The sequence below is a fragment of the Marmota monax genome, unplaced genomic scaffold (assembly GCF_021218885.2).
Source record: "Marmota monax isolate L192 unplaced genomic scaffold, Marmota_monax_Labrador192_F-V1.1 WCK01_AAM20220418_F8-fsc00181, whole genome shotgun sequence".
NCBI lineage: Eukaryota > Metazoa > Chordata > Mammalia > Rodentia > Sciuridae > Marmota > Marmota monax.
Window position 1 is genome coordinate 1,223,655 of NW_026694276.1, and position 24,287 is coordinate 1,247,941.

Here is a 24,287-nt window from a genome sequence, read left to right on the forward strand (position 1 = left end):
CTGCCATCATGATAGCACCTAGGACTCTGCCTGGAATAAAGGCCCATACACGTCATAAGTGGATTTGTTGGTGTTTTCATTTAGTACTTGACAAAAGAACACACTAAATACAACTAAGCTGGAACACTATTCTCAACTTACCAGACGATATAGAGACACAAACTGACTAATGACTTTTAATTTTTTAAAAATACCTTTATTTTATTTACTTTTATGTGGTGGTAAGGATCAAACCCAGTGCCTCACACATGCTAGGCAAGTGTTCTACCACCGAACTACAACCCCAACCCCTAATGACTCTTTTCTATACTTGAGAAAGTTGAAGTCTCCACAATGTATGACGTGGGGGGTGGGGGGAGAACAGGGCAGAGCACAGCAAACTTCCCCTGATTCCATAAGTCTCAGTGCAGGGAAAGTGGGCATTTTCCACATACCTGTGTGGTGGCTGTGATGGACAGAACAAAGGTGGGAACTGTGGAGCAGCTCAGATTGAGCAGACGACCCTGGAAAGGTAAGAGAGTCCTGGGATGAGCTATTGCCCCTTTCAGATCCCCTTGCTATACAAGTTAAGCAAATGTAGGAAAGGACTTTATACCCCTCCCAACTCAGCTGGTAGAAGAATAATTACAGTTCCAGATCAGGACTCTGGGTTTTATCCTATTTTCTGCAAATCCACCTGAGTGTCAAAGGTTGAAAATTAGCTATGGTCAAGAAATTGTTACTTAGGCTAAATTAGATGTACCTGGAGTGCCTCTATTTTGATGGACTAGACCATTTGAGAAACAAACAAAGACAGAATTCAGGGAAACACAGGTCAAATATTTTTTCCCCACCTCCTTCATCCTATAGATCTAAAAGGACTACTTGTCTATCAGTCTTCTGTATGTACCTCTGCCAGGAGGACGACTCGTTTGCCGTCTGGCCAGATGACATGGTCCACCTGAGAACGTACTCGCTCCCATGTCAGTTCCGGAGTTCGGAGGCTGGTCTGAAAGGAAGAAGGCACAGCTGATTGTGGCTGCAACAGAAAACAGAGAAGAAAGCCCCAACAACAACCGAGAGAAGCCTCACCACGTCGATTTCTGTGTTGGAGTGGCCCATGTTGCAAACAATGCAACTATTTTTCATGCGGTCCAAGTGTTCCCGTGTCACTACATTCTTATTTCCTGAAAGCAAAGATGGGTGGCTGAGAGAAGAGATGTTAGGCCACAAAGGCACTGACTGGTTTTCAGTCAGAACAAGGGAGACAGAAGAGGTTTGCTGGCATTAAAGTGCTTGTATGTGTTATGAGGAAAGTGTACAGCAGCTCCTTCAACATAATTATTTGGTTTTAAAATCAAGTGGTATGGAAAGGCATCAGGGGAAAAAGGCTCCTTCCTCTGGAAAACACAAATTACTGTTCTGATAACTTCCTCTAGTTCTGAGACACCATACTGAGCACCGGTCTCACTGACTGTTTCTGAATGCCAGTCAGGTTACTTTCAAGATTTAGCCTTGGAGTGAACACTTCTCCATGAGTACCAAAGCACTAATACGTACCTGTGCAAGTTATTACAACATCAACTTGCCGGATGACTTCATTTAACTTCACCACCCTGAACCCATCCATGCTGGAAGAAAAGAAGAAACACTATGAGCAAATCAAGGAGGCAGTGGGAGGGAAGCTGGTCACAAAATCCCCCTCTGCAGGGATGGCAGGTGATAAGCTGTGCTAAACTACACAAACTGGCCTCTTCAGAGCCACATCCAGGAATGGAAAGGCCAAGAGGCTCTAGGACAGCCCCAGGATTATAATGAAGGGAACAGAGAAATCCTAGTCTTCTCCTCCCCCTGGAAAATTTCTGCAAAAGACGATTAATATAATCAATCATGAACTCTAAGAAATGTGATGTACTCAGATGAATCTAATGGATCACCATCACTCTGTTCTTACCAGGCCTGCAGAGCACAGATGGGGTCAATTTCTGTGATGTAGACGATGGCACCAAGGGCCTTGAGGGCAGCACAGCAGCCCTTTCCAACCTGCAGAACACAAGAACAGCCAGGTTGCCAGGTACATTAAGGCAGAGACAATGGGGCAGGCAGGGTCTTTGGGAGATAGGAATTAACCTTCCTGAAATCACCAATCATCTAGTAAGCACTTGTAGGGAGGCTCCAACCTCAAGCAGAGCAGAAACAGACAAGATCATGTTGTGAACCTCAGTTAAAGACATAATTAGCAGACATGTCACAGCAAGGGTGAGGGGCTTGGGATAACTGTTACTATTAGGGAAGCAAGACCAAGCAAGAGCAACTGCAACTTCTAATTTTTTTTTTTTCTTTTTCTTTTTGTGGTGTTGGAGATTGAACTCAGGGCTTCTGGCATGCTGGGGAAGCACTCTACCACCGAGCAACATACCTAGCCCTGAAACCTCTTATTTTTGTATTCCAGAAAAACCTGATATGGGCTGGGTGGAGATGCTGCTCAGCAGTAAAACATTTGCCTAGCAGGAGGCCTACCACTGTGATAAACAAAAACAAAACAAAAATACAAACAAAAAATTCTGATAACTCTTGCTTGCAATGTGTTATTTGGAGGACAGCCTAGCAGCTCAGGAACTTCTATGTGTCGCTGCTGAAGACAATAAAATCTCCTGCAACCTATTCTAGTATACAGACTGTCAATTATATGCCACTTCAGATTTCACCTTTCATTGTACTGCAAGTCACCTGTGGGGCCATTTCATAAGAGGTTATTATTATTATGGGGGGAAGATAATGAAATTTCATAAGACAAATTGGTGAAATTTGAAAACTCATTCTGTATGTCTATTCACGAATCTGACTTTTGTTAATGCTTTGATATACATCAAACACATCTGAACCCTGCATCAGTGACTCCGGACTGACAGCACAAGTCTCCTTTACCTGCTATTTCTAGTAAGTCTATGAAAAGACAGAGACACTGAGGCCCAGCTATTTACCTCACCATAGCCACACACCACCACTTGTTTCCCACCAAACATCACATCTGTGGTCCTCTTCAGGCTGTGGAAACAGACAAGGGCTCAACTCAGTCCCTCTGCACAAAGTTAAGTGTGGGGCAATGCCCAGGAGAATTTCAATTGGAAGTTGGCTGAGCTCATATGAAATGAGCCCCTCTAACAAACTCTTAAAGGCAAAGGAAGACCAGGGGACAAGACTGCAATAACATCAGACTAACACTACAACCCAATCCAGATTTATCCCCTTTAAGTGTGACATCTATATATTTCAACCTACCCATCCAAAATGGACTCTCGGCAGCAGTACAAGTTATCAAACTTCTGTTTAGTAACAGAATCGTTGACATTCATGGCAGGAACACAGAGCTTCCCAGCTTTGGAGAGCTGATATAGCCTAAAGGGAGAAGAGGCCACAAAAACAAACAAAAACCAAGTTAGCTGGTAAAACATAACAAACGGCAAAATCTGCCTAATTCTGTTCAAGTTCCATGGTACCCTCCCCAGTCTTATTTATTGCCCAAGAATATGAATAAACATAATTATTTCCTTGTCATTTCTCCCCACTTATTTCATTTTCTTCTCTCTCCACCCATTAGTTTTGGAAGGAAAATTAAATTAAAAGCTTTCAGTTGAATAAATTAACTTCTCTTCCATAAAGGGGACATTATATCCTTAAATCAACATTTTTCCATGCCTATTTTTGATAAATAAAGATTATAATGATTCTGATACGGTTTCCTGTGTGTGTATGTATATGAGAGAGAAAGACAGCGAGAGTGAGAGTGAGAGAGAGCAAGGATGTACAATGTGCCCCCAACAGAGAAACACTTCTTTTAGGTATTTCCAACAAGTTGAGAATATTTGGCAGTTTTACTTTTTGCTGTGTATATAAGATGTAGCTTTACAGATTTTTATTTTCATATTTCAAATATAAAATTGCAATACAATATTGATTACAGTTTTTCAAGATACATTCATTCCCTACTCCCTTTCCCCAAACATTATTTTGAGAATTACTCAATGGAGTAAATGGGAGAGAAAAACGTTTGAACTAGAACCTGGAAAAATCTTCCTTCTAGGGTCACCTTGATTTTTTGAAAGTGAAAATTCAGTTTTATCCCATTTAGTTAATTCAAGTCTGAAACACAGTCCTAAAGCCTAACAAGAGACCAGAAGAATTTGCTGAGGCAAGGACACAAGGGGCAGCTACTCCAGAATCTGTTACCTGTGAACACCAGTCACGCTCTCTTCCACAATGCCTCGGATCTTCTTAAACACGTTTGGATACTTCTTATAAACCCAGTGGGTTAAGTCTCCCCCATCATCCAGGATCTACAGAACAGCCAGAAGACTTCTATGGGCATTCAGGCTGCTAGAGCTAGGGGGAACTTTGAGCCCACTTTCTGCACTAGTAAGAGAGCCCTGTATGTTTTGGAAGAGCATGTCTTAGAGCTCCATATAGTAGGCTTAGACAGTGGAAACAGAGTCAATTTATTGGTGTAAAATGGCTAAAAGGATCCTTAGCTTTGTTCTAGGCTACAGTGAAGAGTATTAGACTAATCAGATTCATTTTTAGTCCAGAGTCTTGAAATACACAGCCCTTTGAACACAAAAGGAGAGCTGGGGCAGAAAGGTAAGAACCAGAATCCTACAAAGTGGGACAATGTCACTTCCTTCAATTTCGTTCTGCCACGTTTGAGCCATGTGTTTGAGCTAGTCTTGCCCTTCCCCCACCTTTCCATTCAGTACTCAGACACATTCTTCTTTTTTTTTTTTTGGTGCTGGGGATTGAACCCAGGGCCTCGTGCTTCTCAAACCCATTGTGAATGGGTATCAAGCTAAACACTTTAGTGACAAAGTCAGTGTATAAGACCAAACATCCAAAACATGTTTAGGGAACCATGCTTTTGAGGGAAAAAAAGGAAATAAATCTATAGTCAGAAGTGTGGGATAAACATGCATTATTACCATGTTGGCCTGCCACCCATCCATGTTCACACAGCGGTCAATACACCACCAGAAGTCATCTTCTGACTCGCCCTTCCAAGCGAACACTGCAACTCCTACAGAGGCAGACATAAATCAGCTAATTCTTCTTTTGGAGAGTGACCTATACTAGTATCAATTTCTGAGATTTATATGAAGAGAAAAAGGCAAGAGAACCTATTCTGGAGAGGGAAATAGAGTAAAAGGTCAAAGTCAAAATAGTACTTTTAGTTCAGAAATTAAAAAAATTAATAAGAGATTTAAAAATATATTTAGAATCATAGAATGTTATTCTCTTTAAACTTAGAACTCTAAGACAACAAAATGAAGTGGAAATTAATACAAAGTTGTTCCTTAGAACATTATTTATATTAGTAAACATTTTGAAAAAACCTAAATGCTCACTATTAAAAAAGTAACGAGGTAAAATCACATGAACATATGAAAGAGTATTATACATGATGTTAAGTTTAGTGATATCAAAACTACTTTTGAAAATGCTGTATTTAGATTATAAAACTGCATACATACTAACATTTATTTCATAAACAAAAAGAAAAAGAAAAGAAAGATTAGTCAAACATCTGTAAAAAAGGATTATGAATTTTTTTGAACTTCCTAAATTTCTCCAATAAACACTTAACAGACAAGAATAAACAAGAAAAACGAAAGTGTTATATAGTTACATTCTGAAGACCCTAGGAAGAAAAGAGATCCTCAAAGAAACTTTATGATTTTCTTTTGAATATTTTAACAATAAAAATTATTCAATGTTTATTTTTAAGCTCACCAGTAGTTCATATAAGCAAAAATTTTTTGTGGGGAACGGTAACTTGGGATTGAAACAGTCTTAATTTTTGAGATGGTGTCTCACTAAGTTGTGAGGTTGGCCTCAAACCTGGAACCCTTCTGCTTCAGTTTCTTGAGATGCTGGGATTACAGGACTAGGTCATTGTGCCTAGCTTCAGTGCAATACTGAATACCAAGTAATCTAATGAACTATGAATATGAAAAGTACTACTTACTTGTATTTCTTAAAATTGATGAGACTTCTGATGAAAAGAGATTGGCTGAGCTCATACAGTTTAATAATCTTCCTCATTCATTTAGCATTAGAATTGGGCATTTCCTCAATATCCTTAGATTCTTACTATCATTTTTAAAAAATATTTATTTTTTAGTTATAGGTGGATACAATATCTTTTTATTTTATTTTTTTAATGTGGTGCTGAGGATGGAACCCAGTGTCTCATATATGCTAGGCGAGTGCTCTACCTCTGAGCCATAACCCCAGCCCCTTTATGTCATTTTTAATGACTATATAATATTCCACCATGGATATCAACCTTGACTTTATTATCCATTTTCTTGCTGCTGATGTTTTTATTACTGCCCAAATTTTAGAGTCCTTAGACATATGACAGTGTAATGACAATTTTGATATAAAAAGTTGTGTTTAGATAATTAATTTGAAGCAAAGCTGGTGAAAAAGCTGAACTTACCAGCCTCAGCCAGTGCTGCAGCAACTTCATTCTGAGTTGAGTAGATGTTGCAAGCAGACCAGCGGCACTGAGCCCCCAGAGCACAAAGAGTCTCAATCAACACCTGTATGGATGTATAGGAAGATAGGGTGAGGAAGAAGGGCTACCCAGACACAGAGAGCAAACCAGTAAGAACACAATACCATAACTCTGTAGCAACAGAAGTGTTACACTGGAGAATTAGTAAAGGGTGTAGTCTATCTAGGGGTGGCAGGGCACACGAGATTTAACTATACTCAAAAGACATGTTCCTAAGTTGTTGTTTTTTTTTTTGGGGGGGGGTACTGGGGATTGAATCTAGGGATGCTTTACCACGAACTACAACCCCAGCCCTTTTTATTTTTTATTTTGAGACATAGCCTCATGAAGTTGTTAAGGCTAATTAGTCTTAAACTTGCAATCCCTGTCTTAGCCTCCAGGTTTCCTGGGATTACAGGCACATGGTCCTGAACCCAACCTAAAAGCCTTAATAGCATTTTAAAACAATCCTATTTTAGATCTTCCTAAGTCAGGTTTATTTTTAGCATTAAAAATGGGTTTACTTATTCAAAAAGAAGGTAACAACTCCTATTATAGTTTCACAGGGAGGTCCCATCTAATAGCATCTGGAGGTTGGTTAGTTGGGGGAGGAAAAAATCTGTTTCTTTCTTCCCCTTATGAAAAGTCCCTCTATTTTCTTTTAACAAACTCACCGCGGTCTGGGCCGTGATGTGTGTACAGCCCACTATTTTAGCACCAGCCAAGGGCTTCTCCCCCTGAGCACGTTTCCTGAGTGAAATCAGAGCAGACATGTCTGTGAAAGAACAGAGGATTTGAGCTAGGGCTTCACTAGCAGTACCATCCATTCCTGCTCAGCCACATCCATGGCTGTCTGGGTCTGCTGAGACACGGCGAGGTAAGGCAGGAAAGCTCTAGGCATATTCCTTGATGACTGACAGCTTTGCTGGCAAAATAACAGTGGAGAGTTGTCATGGCATATCTCTCTTCCTCTGCTGCTTCTGCTTTATATCCAAAGGGCTGAACAGAGAATTAAGTAAATTCCCCAAACTGACTAAAATGGAGAGTGAGTCTCATCAGTCATTTGGGAGAGAGAAATAGTTTGGCACATGGACAATCACCAGACCCAGAAGAATGACTTGACCTTTAGCAGAAGCCACTTGCTATCCTACCCTATCCTGTTTGGGTTCAGTCAGTCTGTTTGGGTTCCTCCATTCTCAATATAGAACTTGTCTTCAATATGAAAACAACGGAAGAGTAAAGAGACCTTCCCAGGAGTGCGGCAAGGAAGAAGAACTAAGACTTGACTATTGTCAGTCACTTTTACTCTGCTCCAGCAGAGGGTGCTCAGGACCAAATGAGACCCTCGGTCACCATATCCTTAGCTTAGAACCCTCCCACACCAGCTGTTTCTGAGAAATCTGGGTCTCTGGGATTGGCAGCGACAGTAAAATCCCACATAACTAACCAGTATGTAGTGCTCCAGCTTGTGCTGACTCTGCATTGTAGATCTTGGAATATGGTGTCACAGGGGAGGAAAACAGAAACTACTCTGTGTGTAATAACCACATGCTGAGAATAGGAAGAAGGGAAAACAAGATCAAGAATTCTGAGGCTCAAGCTCCTTAGATAGAGAAGTGTTTACCCAAAAGTCCAGGAAACTGTCTTTTCCCAAGACATTTTAGGGTAGCTTTTAAGCCTTAAGTTGTCTGTGGATTCCGATGACCAGTAAGAGGGTTGCTTCTGACCTCTACCCACTCCCTTTCTTTACCTTGCTCTGCAATCTCAATCTCCCGGCGTCCAAATTCTGCCTGCTTGATGTTCTTCACACAGAAATTGCTGCTGCCCTTGGAGTTGGTTTGCTGTTTCTCCCGGGGGGAAACCTCATCATCAGAGCTATCTGTGTAAGACGCAGCTAGAGCCAGTAAAGAAAGAAACAAGGGGAGAAAAACTTCAATGGCTCCAACTCTACAGAGTGTGGCCCCAAGGGACTTTAAGTGAAGCAAATGCTGTTAATTGGAGCTCCTTTTTGTCACTCTCAATTCTACTCTTCCAAGGTCTAATAGCTGGTGTGAATGAAATGGCTGTGGACCTCACAGTGTTGCAGTTCCTGTATCCACCATAACGAGACTCCGTCATTAGTCTGTCATTAGGGCCTGTAATTAGGAGCCACTGATCCTAATCCTGTACCACCTGCAGATATCCCAGGTAATAACAAAGGTACTTGGTCCCAATCCAGATTGAAATGAGACCTGGCAAAAAATGGAAGAATAATTTAAGGGAGATGAGGAATGCTATTTCTACATGTCACTGGTTTTCACACTTAAAGCATCTATCAGAATCACATAGTCTGTTAAAACACAGACTGCTAAGGCCCCATGGCCAAAGTTTCCTAGTTTGTAGGTCTCATGAGGCACCCAAGAACTGGCATTTTCAATGAATTCCCAGATGCTGCTGATGCTACTGGTCATTCTGAAAACCACCAATACAGAAAAAAAACAGTAAGAGAGGCTTAAAACGGATTTTACTCTAGACTATGCTCAAGGAATACAGAGAGGAAAAAAAGTGACACAGAAGGCGAACAGATCTGGTTCTATTGCCAGCCTTGGGAAAGTCTGTTAAGATGATCAACTTTAAATAGTAACTTCATATAAAAGCTAAATATATCTTTCCGATAGCTATGCAAGGGGATATACAATCATTCTTTACCCCTTGTCACTTCTTTCCTCTGCATCAAGTATTTTCTTCATCATTTCTCCTGCCAGTACCCCAAGACTCTCCCACTAACTTCTATAGATAGGTCCTCCAGAAGGACAGAACTGCAATTCACACAAATACTACCATAGGTTATCTTCTCCACCATGACAACTATATCATTAAGCTTTAACAAATGCTCTTAAAGATTTATGTAACATGACCATCACTATCTTTGAAGACTTCACTCATTCCCTCTTTCTTCCTCTTATAACTCCATCTTTCAAAATTAATTTTCCTTTTTTCTTAGCTATAATTAGTCTGCTTGTCACTTACACCTTTTTTATTTGTCATTCCTAGATATCCTTCGATTTATGACAGCCATTATATCTAGAACTGTTTCTTGCATACTTATGCCCCCTGTGAATCCATATATTCGTTTATTTCTGTACTTAACCCCTATTTGTTCTTGGCTGCCTATCTACTGGGTTATTTTCAGTGGCACAGGGCAGAGATAAATTTATTTATAATTGTTTGTTTTTCTTTTCTTAAAAACATTCCTTATACCTTAAGCCTAGCTCTTAATGTTAGTAACACAATGCAAACAATATTTTGGCAAAGGACAATGAATGGCTTTTGGTACTAATCTCTTTGTTGACATTAACAGCAACTGGTGACCTTGGACAAGCCTCTTAATCTTTTAACAATGATTTTTCAGCTGAACAATGAAGAGGTTATATTAGATGTCACTAATGTTTCTTTTAGAACTCAATTTGTAAGATCTGATCTTCTCTTCCATTCTCTTCTAAACACCCTGTCTAGAGTTGGCAAGGGCATGATTCAGTAGAAACAGACTTTACTTATTATAGATGGCTAAGATTAGAGGAGAGAACTGAAAAGAAACAGCTGGAATCACTGTATAGTAGTCTGTATTTTTCCCACTCCAGAGGTTATCAGGGAAGTATACTTCAACATAAGGCAATCTAGTTAATGAAAAGAGCAGAAATACTAATTGTCATCATTACAATTTAAGCAGTTTTGGATAAGAAAGAAAGAGATAAGTGACAGTGTGTATTTTATACAAAGAAGTTATTCTTCCAAATAGTTCTTTTCAAGGCCAATTCTGTCAGCCAAAATAACATTGATTCCCTCTCTTTGCAATGTGGGTGGACAAATGTGGGAATCAAAATTGGCCCAGTATTACCAACCAGGCACTGGCCACAGACCACACACAGAGACAGCCAGGGGAAGAAAGTCTCAAGATGACAAAAGCTTCCCTAGCTACAAGCCTGGCTGGGCACATTCCCATTGCCTAATTACTAATTAACAGTTGACAGGAAGTCTTGGTATAAAGTATGTTTTCAGATTCTAGTTAAGTGAAGAGCACTGGGTAGAGAACAGGGAAGAGATCAGAGTGAACATGAAGTTCACACCTACCTGAACTGTAGCTGTCAGTGGAGGACTGTGAGATGGAGCGAGACAAAGATCTTCGGCCAGTCTTTGTAGGGAATTTGGTGAATTCCTGCATGTCATCAGCAAACTGGATTTGCTGAAAGAGAAAGAAAAAATGTTGAGGAAATTCTACATATCTCTGTACCTGAGAATTCTAAGGCCATATATTATCTTCCCTAAAAGTCAATGTTACCACATGGTTCCTACTAAACTCTCCCAGTCTTCCAAGTATCCTTCAAATAGTCATCTAATTCTGAGCAGCTGAGGCTGCTCTCTGATTTCTCCCAAAATGCTAATTACTGCTCCTCCCCAAATGTTTCGACAAAATTTGGGGTTAGGGGAAAAGCTTACGGGCCAACTTTCTTTAGCATTTGCCCAATTTTATCCATCTCTCTCCATTCTATTTTCTTTCCTCTTATAACCTTGACACATTAACTTTTTACCCTCCCTCACAACTCTATCAGAAGACAGATCTCATAGTACTTCTGTTGTTTTTTTTTTTCCACCAGAATATCCTCTTGTAGCACATTATTAATGTGAAGTTGGCTGTGGTCTTGCGTTTTGAAGAATTACGAAAATATGCCTAGAAACGGTGATTGGCGTTAGATTGCCAATACTCAGAGCCCAATCATGTGTCTATATATCATAAAGTTAATGTAGTATCCCCAGAACCTTCTATAAACAGTGAAAATTTAAAATACCAGAATATACCAATGAAAGAGAGATGAATTTAAGGAGAGAATAATGACTTGTCAAACTATTAAAAGTTTCCTTAAATAAATCAGAATTAGATGACTATTTGAAGGATACTTGGAAGACTGGCTTTAATAAATAGCTTGCAGTTAACTATAATTTATACACAAATTAATGGATGTTTCTAAAATATTTGAAAATACTAACTTATATCATGTGATTTAAACATTCCCCATGAATTCCTGTTTAAACTCTGAGGAACCCTTTCTTCAAAATCTAAAAAAGAAAAAAAAAGAAAAAGAAAAAGAAAAAGAAAACTCCAAAACTTCACTTTTCTAAAATAACAGAATGGTTTGAGAAACTGAATTAAGATTCTCCTTACAATGTAACTCTTTTAAAAAAAGTTCCCATGGAGAATCCATTAAGCCAAGTCTTTAGCAAACATTCCTATACATGTATACCCACCATTTCCAATTAAAATCTTCGCTGCATAATGCAAGCAACATGGTTACAGCCACTTTTGAGACAGGAACAGTAAACTAACTATTCTTCAGTTACAGTTGTATGACCTTGCCCTCTTGTAGCTGGAGGAGCATCAACCTCTAGTGTAAGACTCAAGCTTAAATGTGCAGCCTAGGTGCAGGCAGCCATTATGAACAAATTGAAAAGTGAATTGTTGAGACTCCACAGGTCATAACATAGAAATCAGAGGAATACAGGCTCATGCTTTCAACTTTCTATCATCAATGATTCACATGAACAATGAAAGGAGAGAATGCAGTCGGACAACAGGCAAGCAAGAAAAACCTCAGTGTATTTTTAATTAAAACTTATCTTGCTCAATATCTAACTGGGCAAGCTTTCCCCTTAGGTAACTATGTGAAACACTGAGGGGGCAAAGTCCGCAGCCTGTTTTATTAAGTCTAAAGACAGATTCTATGACATGGAGCAGGGCAAAGCTACATATTGTGGTCAGCTCAGGGTCTTATACATGTAAGAAGGCATTCAGAAAATTTCTGTATAATGAGTAAACATTTCAAAATCCTTTCTTGTATAAGGCCAATTGAGTCTCAAAGATAAATGATAACCACAGAGACTCAAGATGAACCACATACTTTACCAGAACATGATTAACAAGTATCTTTGTCTATCCAAAGCAGAATTTTTAGTTTAGGTGCTAAAACTTTAATTTTAAATACCTTAAATGTCAAAAGCACAATAGCTTTTCAAAGAAAAAGGAAAAAACCCCAACCGACCAATCAAACAAGAAAAACCTCATCTAGAGGGCCACAGGTAAGCATTTGCCCTTCTAGACAGGATTGTCTACTGCACATTCATATGACTTCTGCAGTTGGCAAAGCTAGTTTGACTGAAGAGATTAATCCAACACTAAGGTAATGACTTTCAATCCAGTATGAAGTTTTTTGGTAGTGGAAAAAATACACAGTGGAGAGACCACCAGTGCCTCTTAACAGTCTCTAGACTTCCTCCACCAGTCTCCCTGCTGTTGGCACGGGCAGCCCGTTTAGAAGCTCTCTCCTCTCCGGCTGTTATGATTCCCTCCCTCGTTCATTTTTTTTTTTTTACAAAAGGTTCTGAGCATGTTCCCAGACACTACCTATGTGGGGGGTAAGGGTAGGGGAGGGAAGTGCAATAACATTTGCAGATTTTTAGATAAAAAAATAAGAGAAGTGGATGTGGCAAGTTAGAAATGTCTCTTCAGCAACTTAAGAATTGAATCAATACTCCTAATCTCCCCTTGCATTAATAAGCTCATCAGCAGCCTAAAGCTTAGCAAAATCCTCCCCTCTAAAATATTAGACTGTGGCAAGCAGTGATGCTCCTGCCACCCCACCTCTCAAGTAATGATATGGTCCATATCTGAAGAGGGCAGAACATGAACCCAGGCTCTGATGTAGATGGGTGGCTGTCTATTCCTGCAGCTCTTACGGCCCAGCAACACACAGGTTCATGATAACCTTGTCTCTCTCTCAGCCCAACTATACACTGCACACAGCCCATATCCCAGCTGATGCTGCTGAGTGTCTGCTCTGCCAGTTTCCTCCAGGCCTCCTAGCTGCACCAGTTGTCTTCCCAGCTAGCAGCTCTGTTTTCCCCTAAGAGAAGAGCGTTCTAGAGTGTTCTTCACCTTTACATTGTAAATGAAGACCCTGCTGCCCAAAGCAACTTTTGGATGTCAGTTTCCTCTCCACTGAAATGAGATCTCAAGAATAGACCACTGGGACTGGGGATGTGGCTCAAGCGGTAGCGCGCTCGCCTGGCATGCGTGCGGCCCGGGGTTCGATCCTCAGCACCACATACAAACAAAGATGTTGTGTCCGCCGAAAACTAAAAAATAAATATTAAAAATTCTTTAAAAAAAAAAAAAAAAAAAGAATAGACCACTGATTGAGTTGGACTCAATTTGACTGCATTTAAGTCAAATACGGTTTGGGAAAAGAAAACCAAACGATGCCTGCAAGGTTGTGCTGTTTATATTACTTCCTATCACCACGATTTCTTCCACACATTGTCTTAAAGTTGTGCTTTAGAGTTTCTTCAAATCTATATCTGTAAGAAATACTAGACCTAAATATAACAGCACGGGGAAGAAGAGGAAAAGTAGATAAAGTGTCAAAAAGTAAAAATGTCTGTTAAATATTATTGTGTGTGTAGTTGCTCACCATCCAGTTTACAACTGAACAAGCACACTAGCGTTCCACTCTAGAACTATTAACACATCTGAGAAAGGCTAGAAGGTCAGATTGACTCATTCTTCAAATAGCACATCCAAATACAGAAGTCTACTTGCTGTGTCTTAAAAACCCAATTAAATATCAGGCCAGTTTAATGTGCTATTTTAAAGTACCTCTTCAAATAGCTTAGCAGGTATGGTGGTTACTTTCTTCTATGTCATACTGAGAATGTTAAAGAAAAGCTCTACTGAAGAAATAATTTGGGGTACTTTAAATCCACCATCTAGTGGTAAGCCTGCTGACAGGTGAGCCTAAAGAACTGTTATATAGAACTTACCAAATCAAAGGAATCACAGGCAATCTAAAAAAGTTATAAACCTCAAGAGAAAAACAACTGTTGTATATTACTTGCTTAGTTGACATTAATAAATATTTGTTTTCCCATCAGAAATTCTGAGTGTACTTTCACAAACACATATCCTAAATACTCAAATGTTAACAGCTCAGCCTCCCTCCTTCCCAGGTCCTATCCAATTTTGCCTTCTCTCTCTTGATTCAAAACGAATTAAAAACTACCACATGTGGTTAACCATGTGGACTCTATGGCTAAGGAATGCTGATCAGAATAATACCCATGGTACATTATATTTTAGTCATCACATTTGTTGACTAAAGTACACTAAGTACACTTTAGGAAAGATTTATTCAAGGAAATATGGTCCCTTAAAAATCTGTAGATGTGTTCTGACTCAAAGTGTAATGATAATTCAAATGGCTTTGCCATGGGATTTCACTGCTCCTTTAGGAACATGCTAGATACTGTAGTCGTCACTGTCTTATCTGGATATTAACTTAAGCCTCCAAAAATTAGGTTAGGCCAGACATCTTATTAAACTTGTTATTTCACATGCTTATCCAACAGCTTTTAGCTTTCTCAAAAGGGTTTCCTCCTAAGGATGAAGAACTAGACTCTAAGGTAAACATCAATTACTAGGAAACAAATCATTAAGAAAGCATACCTTAAACAAGCATGGATCAGTCTTTCTTACTGCTGAGGATAATTTGAAGGGCTAGTATTCCTCTTCTGGTACACTATCAGTTTTCTGGGACACTTCTAAATTCATATATTCTGTTCCATTGTCCCCTCTAGGATTCTATGCTCAGAGACTTTTTCCTGTTTAGAAATTATGGTCAGCATATTTCTTAGCTAACACTTAGCATTGAGCAAAAAAGTGACTATCAGAAGCTAGAGATTTTAACAAGGTCAATTCCTAAGCAACATGCTACAACACCTTCCAGGATTCCTACACCTTTTCAAGTCCTCTTTTCATACATCTTTCTGCTAATTTATTCTTTTATAGATTCTACTTTTGCCTACTCCCTTTTAAGAGGAAAGGAAAGGGGTCTCCAGCCAGCCTAACCAAGTGCAATACCTTTTCATGATACTTACCACCAATCAGTTTGGTTCTCATTCGATGAATCCCAAAGAAACAGCAATAAACACCAACCTTCTTGGTACAAGAAATATGTAAGTCTGAGTATCTTTCATGTCAGGTAAAGAAGTTCCCCAGAAGGGCATCCCCTTCCCAACACAGTGCTCCCACTATTAAAGAACTGAACTTAAGAGAATCAATCTCAGGCCACAGAGTCAACCCATAACCACCTTCAGCAACTTTTTCCATTCCCTGGTGCGGAAATCAGTCTTCTGAGACTGAGCAGGTTTTGGCTGTTCCCTGCCCTCGTTCCCAGTCTCAAGTTTCTTGTTCTCAGTCTCCCCATATGGAGCCTGAGTTTCTAGCGGGGAGGGAGATGGGAGGCTGACTAATCACAGCATGTATCTCCCTCCCCCACTCCACCCTTGTGTGTCTGTCTCAACAGTAACTGGATATAACACACACACACACACACAGCTGGAATCCAATTCCACAGTCAGAAGAAATACTCTTTTCAAAATGGGATTCAACTTGATCTTCTGTCAATGCTGGTGGGAGGAAGGGATGAGGCAGTATCAGGCCCCACACTGCTGAGTCACTTAAAATTGAGAAAAAAGTTTGAAAAACTCTCTCAAAAAGCCAGGACTTTTATCTTTTCAGCAACTCTTTTCATAGGAGACAAAACACTTCACTGGCTTTCTACCATCTCCTAAAGTGCTCCAGTCAGTACAAGTAGTACTACAACTACAGGCAAAATTAAGAGGTTTTAAAAAATAGCATCAAGAGACTAGGGAAGGGCTTCTTAAAATTTCCCAAACCACAATTTTACAACAGAACATAACATACACCCAGACTGGTTCAATACCTGTTTAGCCATCTACCTGCTCAGGAGCCTCAACTGTCCATACTTCTCTCACCCTCAATCCCAGTACCAATATTATTTAAAAACGTGCCAGTCATTTCCTCTTTTCTCACCACAATGTTTTTAAAAGGAAACCAGCAGAGGTGACAGAAGAAGTCCTGGTTCCTGGAACACACTCATTATTTTAGTGATACTGAAGTCTTCTTCCACCCCTACCCACTGCACCACTGCTGTAATAATACTTCTTTTTTGACTTTATTATGATTATTTTTCAACATAGAAAAAAATTAAAAAGTAGTAGAATGGACACCTGTATACTCTCCACCTAGTCATTCATAGTTGCTACATTACACTCAATTATACATGAAGTGTACCCAATGCTCATATTGTCCCAAGTGGGGCCAGTGGGTACCTCTTACATAGTCTTCTATGTTCCATTGTACGTTTCTTTGTATACACACGTACATCATACTTTCATATGGTCCTAAAAAAAAGGTAGCAAACACAAAAATTCACTAATAAATTCTTCAGAAAGCATCTTCAAAGAATAAGAATACTCTTCCTACAGAACTTTGATGGTATTATCACACTCGAGAAAATTAACAGTAATCCTATATTATCTAATGTCCAGACTATCCAAACTTCCTCCATTTTCTCAAGGTTATTTTTCACAGTTGAGGACCAACTGCCTCCCCAATCTTCCAACACAGGATGGAATAAAGGTTCATTAAATACAATAGGTTCCTTGAGCCTCCGCTAATCTAAAACATTCTGCTTTTCCAGCTCATGAGTTGAGGCCAGCTCTTATAGAATCTCCCATTTCCTTATTTTTTCAGGTTGTTTCCTTCCTGTAAACTACAAATTCAGTTTGATTACAGAGATTAAAATTTTGGCAATTTTAATGGTATGATATATAGATGATGTCATATATTTCCCCTTGTAGGAGGCACAGTGTCAGGTTGTTGCACCATTAGTGACACTAACATTAAACCTTGGCTAGAGCAAGACCATCAGATCTCTCCCTTGAAAGATACATTTTCTCTTCAGCAAGGAAAGGTTAATTTGTGGGGCGAAACAACATCATGGTGAATATCTTATTGTCTAGTGACTTCACCATCTGTTAATAATTCTTGCACAAACCAATTTAATGACAGGGGCTTATAAAATAATAATTGTTCATTTCTTCCACACACATTAGCTGGCATTCTTTTATGAAGACAGCCTTTGCTTTTCCTTTTTTAGTAGTCATTCATAGTCAATGTTACACGCAATTATACATTAAGTGTACCAAATGCTCATGCTGACCCCCAAGCTGGGCCAGTGGGTGCTTCCTACAAGCCAGATCTTCTGTCCTTCTGACATTCCATTTAAGCACTTCCCTCCTTTTTGACAAAAGAATATGTACTGGGCTGTAGTTGTGGCTCAGTGGTAGAGGGCTTGCCCAGCTTGTGTGAGGCACTGGGTTTGATTCTCAGCACCACATATAAATAAATGAATAAATTGAAGGTTCATCAACATCTAAAAAAATTTTTTTTTTAAAAAGAAGATATACCAAGTTGACTGTTCTTTCAGCCATTTCTCCAAGCTTTATTTCTTTCAGTGGGAAACTAATATCTGATACAAGGTATGGTATTTGCTATCAAAGGTCTCAAAGCTTCTAGGTTCATTCAGTAGAGAAATAAATCTTTGTTTTATTCATTAGTTCATGCTGATTTTTTATATTGATATTTATATTTCAAACTTAAAATTACCTTAAAAACTTAATTTTCCTATTTGTATTTTTTTTATGTTGAAAATCTTGGTCCCTAGTAACACTAATATATTTACTTATTTGCTATATTCTATAATTAATACATAAAATAGATTTAAAAGGACAAAACTAATCTCATTACTAACAGTCTCCTCAGTGATCAAGATTTCACTAAAATTCTTTTTGACCTTAGACTATATTTCAGAAAGAATATATAGCCAAAGTACTAGAAGACTGTATAATCAATTTGATATAGTATGCTAGATTTGATACTTTAAACTTACTTATAAGTAATTTTTAAGATTTCCTTTTTTCTCTTTGATTTAATCTTATTTCTGACATATAAAAATATTTTCATGAATCAGAAGTTTTAAAGGTATACTCAGAGAAGTCTCATTTCTAGTCCTACTCCTGTAACTGTTCATTCCACATTTTCATTGGCTTCTTATTCTTTTTTTTTTTTTTTTTTTGGTGGGGGTGGTACCAGGGGTTGAGCTCAGGGGTACTCAGCCACTGAGCCACATGCCCAGCCCTATTTTGTATTTTATTTAGAGACAGGATCTCATTGAGTTGCTTAGTGCCTCAATTTTGCTGAGGCTGGCTTTGAACTTGCAATCCTCCTGCCTCAGCCTCCCAAGCCTCTGGGATTACAGGCATGGGCTACCCCGCAGCTTCTTTATTCTTCCATTGGCTTTTATAGAGGCAAATAAATATTTGTTTTCCCTCTCTTTGGGAAAGACAAAGCCAGATTCCTAGGTTCACTTTGTAAGTTTGTAATAAGGAGTCATCATTAGCCTTAATCTGTGCTTCTCTTTAAAGTCAATCTTGATTTTAAATGAAGCTCTCAAGAAGTTAAACTGGCAAACCTTACTGCAAGGTATGCTGGGATGTTCTTTTTTAAGAACATCAATTCCTTATTAATAGGCAAATCTGTACTCTTCAAACGAATGTCTATGGGAAGAAAATTTAACACCGAAAGCAAACAATCCATGTATGGCACTAGAATGAAGATGGGATAGCTGGCATTTTGGAAGGTAGTCACATGAACTGAGCAAATGTCATCTGTAATTTCTTAGCTTGTTATGATGGAAGAAGATTAGCAATGTACAAGAACAATTCTGCTAGGTGTGGTGGCAAACAGTTGTAATCTCAGTGACTTGGAAGACTGAAGCAAGAGGACTGCAAGTTTTTTTTTTTTTTTTCCTAGAGAGAGAGAGAGAGAATTTTTTTAAATATTTATTTTTTAGTTTTCGGCGGACACAACATCTTTCTTTGTATGTGGTACTGAGGATCGAACCCGGGCCGCACGCATGTCAGGCGAGCGCGCTACCCCTTGAGCCACATCCCCAGCCTCAGCAACTTAGTGAGACCCTAAGCAAGGAGGAAAAAAAAAAAAAACAAGAGAAAAAAAAAAAAGGGACAGACATATGGCTCAGTGGTTAAGTGTCCTTGGGTTCAGTCCCCGGCATCAAAGTAACAAACTAAATCTGAGAGTCTAATTTAAATGAGGTTAAAAGTCTATTTTGTTTTAAATTCATATATTTGCTTAGGTGAGCAAACCCAGTTGTGAGTCAGCACAGTATTTGGGAAGGCTAAGCTATGTCTAACTAGAGGCAAAAGAAATGGAAGTCCTTGCCAAGTAGTACATGGATAGCAGAAAAACTATAAGTAGCTCCCAATATGTGGCAGCTGAGTCTATGAAAGTCAGTGTTCTGAAACCTAGGCTAACATCCAACAAAGGCAAATGAGATAGAAATCACTTAAGTTTTTAGTCACCATCCAGTTTTTCATAAAGCATAGTCTCAGGGAAGGGAAAAGTCATCAAATCTCAACAAAATACAAATCTAACTTTAAGGACCTAATGTTAAATAGCTGCTATTTAGTAACAGGTGTTGTTTCCAGAGTGGGTCAACAGGACCTTTCAGAATCCATCCTGTAGTTAGACTGCATATTTTCAAGTTCAAAGGACAAAGAGAAAGCCTTTTAAAGATCAAATGCAGCTGATTTTTATCCTCCACGGTTCTTCAAAACAAAACAAAAAAACATTAAGTCTCTAGAAGGAAAGACCAGACACACAACACATACACAATAATCTATCAGTCAGTCACATCAAACTGATATTAAAAAATATTTTGAGTTGTAGATGGACACGATACTTTTTGTTTTTTAATGTGGTGCTGAGGATGGAACCCAGTGCCTCACACGTGGAAGGCAAGCGCTCTACCACTGGGCCACAACCTTAGCCGCACATCAAACCATTTTAAAAACACAATGGTATTTTTCATTCCAGAGAGGTGATATTTGCCATTCTTCTTGATTCTCTACCTACCCTGGGAAGTATATGTTCAATTTTAGATAAAAGTCTCAGTATAAAATCACTACTTGCAAGAAACAAGCTGACTGAAAAGAACTGCTGGCTGCAGCTTCTCTGGAGCTATTTAAAAACAAGAGTTCTCTACTGTTCCACGATGAATACTATACAATTCTCCATCCTGTCTACCTCCAGACCCAAATACAAAGTCTGAGTTTTCCTGATCCATGAGTTTTTGAACAGCCATTTTCTAAGCAAAGTGGTCAGAAGCACAAAGCCAAAGATCTTTTGGCTCTACCTGGATGGCAAACCAGAAGTCAGAATTGTTTGTTTGTTTAAGAAAGGTTATGTGGCAAATTTTATCCATGACATTGCAAGACTATTACTGATCTAAATAGTTTTCAAATCATTTTTATTTAACTCTTGGTATATAAAAAATAAGACTTACAACCTGAAAGCACTAGATCAGGATTTTTACTCAAAGCTGATTAGAAAAGAAGTTTAAAATCTAGACTTATAGGTATGGTAAACAAGATTCTGAATGCCTAGATTTCCCTTTTTTAGTTTAAGTTCTGTCTTGATCTTAGTGCCTTAAGGTTTAGGGAGAATTTGTATTTTCAGAACATTCTGGAATCTTAAGTATTGTATCTATACTTCACAGATGAGAAAACAGTACAGGGCTGGGGGTTAAGTGACTTGCTTACAGCAATTTTCTATCAACAGATTTAAAAAAGGGGGAAAAAATCCACAAGTCTAGTACTATTTTCCTTCTTTTGGCTGGGGAAATAGCTTTTCCCTGACTTTTCCAGGGGTCAGTTTACAGAACAGTCTACATTTCATTAAAGCGTTCTGCGCTTACAATATCAGAGAACATTTGTGAGCTTTAGAAAAGGAAAAGAATTCCCAAATCTTGATTAACTTTGTAAGAAGCCAGATAAAGTCCAGATAAAGAAGTATAATATTCTAAAGTTGCTAATGAATTGCTACTGAGAGGTACTACTGCTTAGACTTGAAAAAGGGTGAAGGGAGAATGGCAGAGTCCAAACTTGATAGGAGCAAAAAGCTGTACACTAGCACTTACTTCCATGGTCTTCTGTGGATGAAGTGGGGAGGAAGAGTTTGCACCAGCAATCTACTGCCAACTGTGTTACTACCCAAGACAAATCTACTCAGAAGTTCCTTTTTGCATTATTCTATTTGTATTTATACAAGGAGTTTTTCAATTTGGCATGGCTAAAACTGACCAATATTTTTTAAAATAAAACAGATGCCTAGGAAACTGTTGTTTTCACAAGAATTTACCATTTATTAAATGTACAATAGATAATATATTTTAAACATGTTTTTAAAAGGGGTTTATTTAGTTTGTAGTGAATGGTGATGAGGAAACTTCTTTCACACACTAAAGTTAACACAATCAGAAAACATGTACTTAAGTTGAAAATATTTTACTAAGTTCTCTTTGCACCTATAGTATGCCATTCAAAGAGCATCCTCTTCAAGCTACCTTAGATCTTACGTGACATCTCCAAAAGATCTAGCAAAGCTGAATTTTCCCAATACAAAAACACTCATATTAAATATGGGTAGGGTCAAAATTTTAAAAAGATAAAATTTGTCACTGATGCATTCCTACCTTCTAGTACCACCTCTCTAACTGACCCATGACTTTAAAAAGTTCTTGTAAGGTTACTAATTTTATTAAAATAATCTGGACTTAAGTAACAAGGGATATGTGACTACTGAATCTTGATTTCATAGTTACAGTAGATATTTTTTTAAAGCATTCAATTAAATGATCTCACTTACATGTGGAATCTAAAAATGTCAAATTCATAGAAACAGAGAGAAGAGGGTGGTTACCAGAGAGTAGGGAAATGAGGTGATGTCGGTTCCTTTAACCAACATCTGCAATCCTGCAATTATGAGGTGAATAAGTTCAGGAGAGCTAATGTACAGCACAGTGACTACAGCTAATAAAAACATACTATATGCCTGAAATTTGCTAAGACAGTTCATCTTAAGCATTCCCATAACGTATATACAAAAAGGAACTGTGAGGAAATGGACATATTAATTAGCTTAACAGTGGCAATCATTCCATAATTATATGTTAAAACATCATACTGAATACAATGAAATAAAACACAATTTTAATTTGTTGATTATATATATATATTTTTTTTTGAGAGAGAGAATTTTTTAATATTTATTTTTCAGTTTTCAGTGGACACAACATCTTTTATTTTTATGTGGTGCTGAGGATCGAACCCAGCGCCCCACACATGCCAGGCGAGTGTGCTACCGCTTGAGCTACATCCCCAGCCCTGTCAATTATATTTTTAAAAAGCTGAAAAATGGCCAGACACGCCTGTAATCCCAGTGACTTGGGAGGCTGGGGCAGGAGCACACAAGTTTGAGGCCAGGCTCAGCAATTCAGTGAGACCCTGTCTCAAAATAAAATGAAAATAGCTAGTGATGTAGCTCAGTGGTAGAACACCCCTGAGCTCAATCCTAGTTTAAAAAAAAAAAAAAATCAACTAATGAAAAAAAACTCCATATTTGATTTTTAAGAAATAGACCTTTTCCAAAAACTGAGTAGCAGGTTTTAACCGTACAGCTTTATAAGCTTAACAGAACCACAAAATGTTTCTACATAGTCCCATGAAGTGAGGTCTGAAATTAAGTCTGGTCATTTTAAATAGCTTCTTTAAAAATAGAAAATAGAGATAATTAGTATGTGATTATAGTTCCCTCAGCTTTAACGTATCACTTAGCATACATAAGATGTCCTTATATTAACAGCAGGATGGCAGGTTTTCTAACACAGGTTCTTCTACGTGCTGGTGAGCAGTTAGAACTGGAACCACCTGGAGCTAACTTCTCAGAGGAGGGCTAGGGGCTCTGCTTGCATCTGACAAGGTTAGCCTGGAACAGCCTAAATACAGTCCTTATTTGACAATCTTTTGGTACAGGTATGGAAAACTTCACTAAGACCTTAGGCAGAACAATGAATATTTCTGTTAAGACCACCCTACAGTAAAGAGGTGTGGACCTGTGGTTATTCTGAGATTAGCTTTCTGAGAGGAAAAGGCAGAACTGGCACTGGACTGCGGGCACTCACTGTGATCCAGCCTTCACACTGGCCCTGCTTTCTACATAATTCTCTCTCCCCAAGTTCCCCTCTGAGCTTTCATTCATGTTTCTATAGTACATGTCACACCCTGTACTAACCCTGAGAGGTCTGGCCATTCTTTCCAGTCAAACACCAACTTTTCTAGGGAAAGAGACATATTAACATTGAGTCTTATTTGACAATAAAGCAATAGCAACAGACCCTTCAAGAGTAAAAAGAAGTCTTTTTTTTTTTTGTTTGAGTCTCAAATCTGCTCTTTGGCTGGCTATCTGGCTCACTAACTTAGTCAAAGCTATCTTTCTGCATATGGAGATTCCTCAGAAAACTTGGAATAGAACCACCATTTGATGCAGCTATCACACCCCTCAGGTTTATACTCTAAGGTATAAAATCAGTACACTACAATGATGCAGCCACATCAATGTTTACAGCAGCTCAATTCACAATAGCTAAACTATGGAACCAGCCTAAGTGCCCTTCAGCAGATGAGCAGATGAATGGATAAAGAAAATGTGTGTGTATGTGTGTGTGTGTAGAGAGTATATATAATGGAATATTACCCACCCATAAAGAAGGAAATTATGGCATTTGCCAGCAAATGGATGACACTGGAGAATACCATGCTAAGTGAAATAAGCCAATCCCCAAAACCAAAGACTGAATGTTCTCTCAGTGGATACTGACTCACAATAAGGGGACAGGGGTAGGGAAGAATAAAAGTACTTTGGATTAGACAAAAGAGAATGAAGGGA

The 24,287-nt window shown here is 38.6% G+C and overlaps 1 protein-coding gene across 2 annotated transcripts in view; it reads right to left on the reverse strand.

Annotated features, from left to right (window-relative positions):
• The window catches only part of Ahcyl1 (adenosylhomocysteinase like 1), a 38,957-nt gene that overhangs the window by 4,155 nt on the left and 10,515 nt on the right, over positions 1–24,287 (reverse strand). For both annotated transcript variants that reach the window (XM_046467159.2, XM_046467160.2), the window contains exons 2-14: positions 10,640–10,751; positions 8,280–8,423; positions 7,204–7,304; positions 6,473–6,575; positions 4,953–5,047; positions 4,210–4,316; positions 3,262–3,378; positions 2,964–3,027; positions 1,934–2,022; positions 1,540–1,610; positions 1,072–1,166; positions 890–988; positions 435–503 (exon numbers count right to left, since the gene is read on the reverse strand). In XM_046467159.2, coding sequence (XP_046323115.1) covers positions 435–503; positions 890–988; positions 1,072–1,166; positions 1,540–1,610; positions 1,934–2,022; positions 2,964–3,027; positions 3,262–3,378; positions 4,210–4,316; positions 4,953–5,047; positions 6,473–6,575; positions 7,204–7,304; positions 8,280–8,423; positions 10,640–10,751 — 1,266 coding nt within the window. The remainder of the gene's footprint in view (positions 1–434; positions 504–889; positions 989–1,071; positions 1,167–1,539; positions 1,611–1,933; positions 2,023–2,963; positions 3,028–3,261; positions 3,379–4,209; positions 4,317–4,952; positions 5,048–6,472; positions 6,576–7,203; positions 7,305–8,279; positions 8,424–10,639; positions 10,752–24,287) is intronic.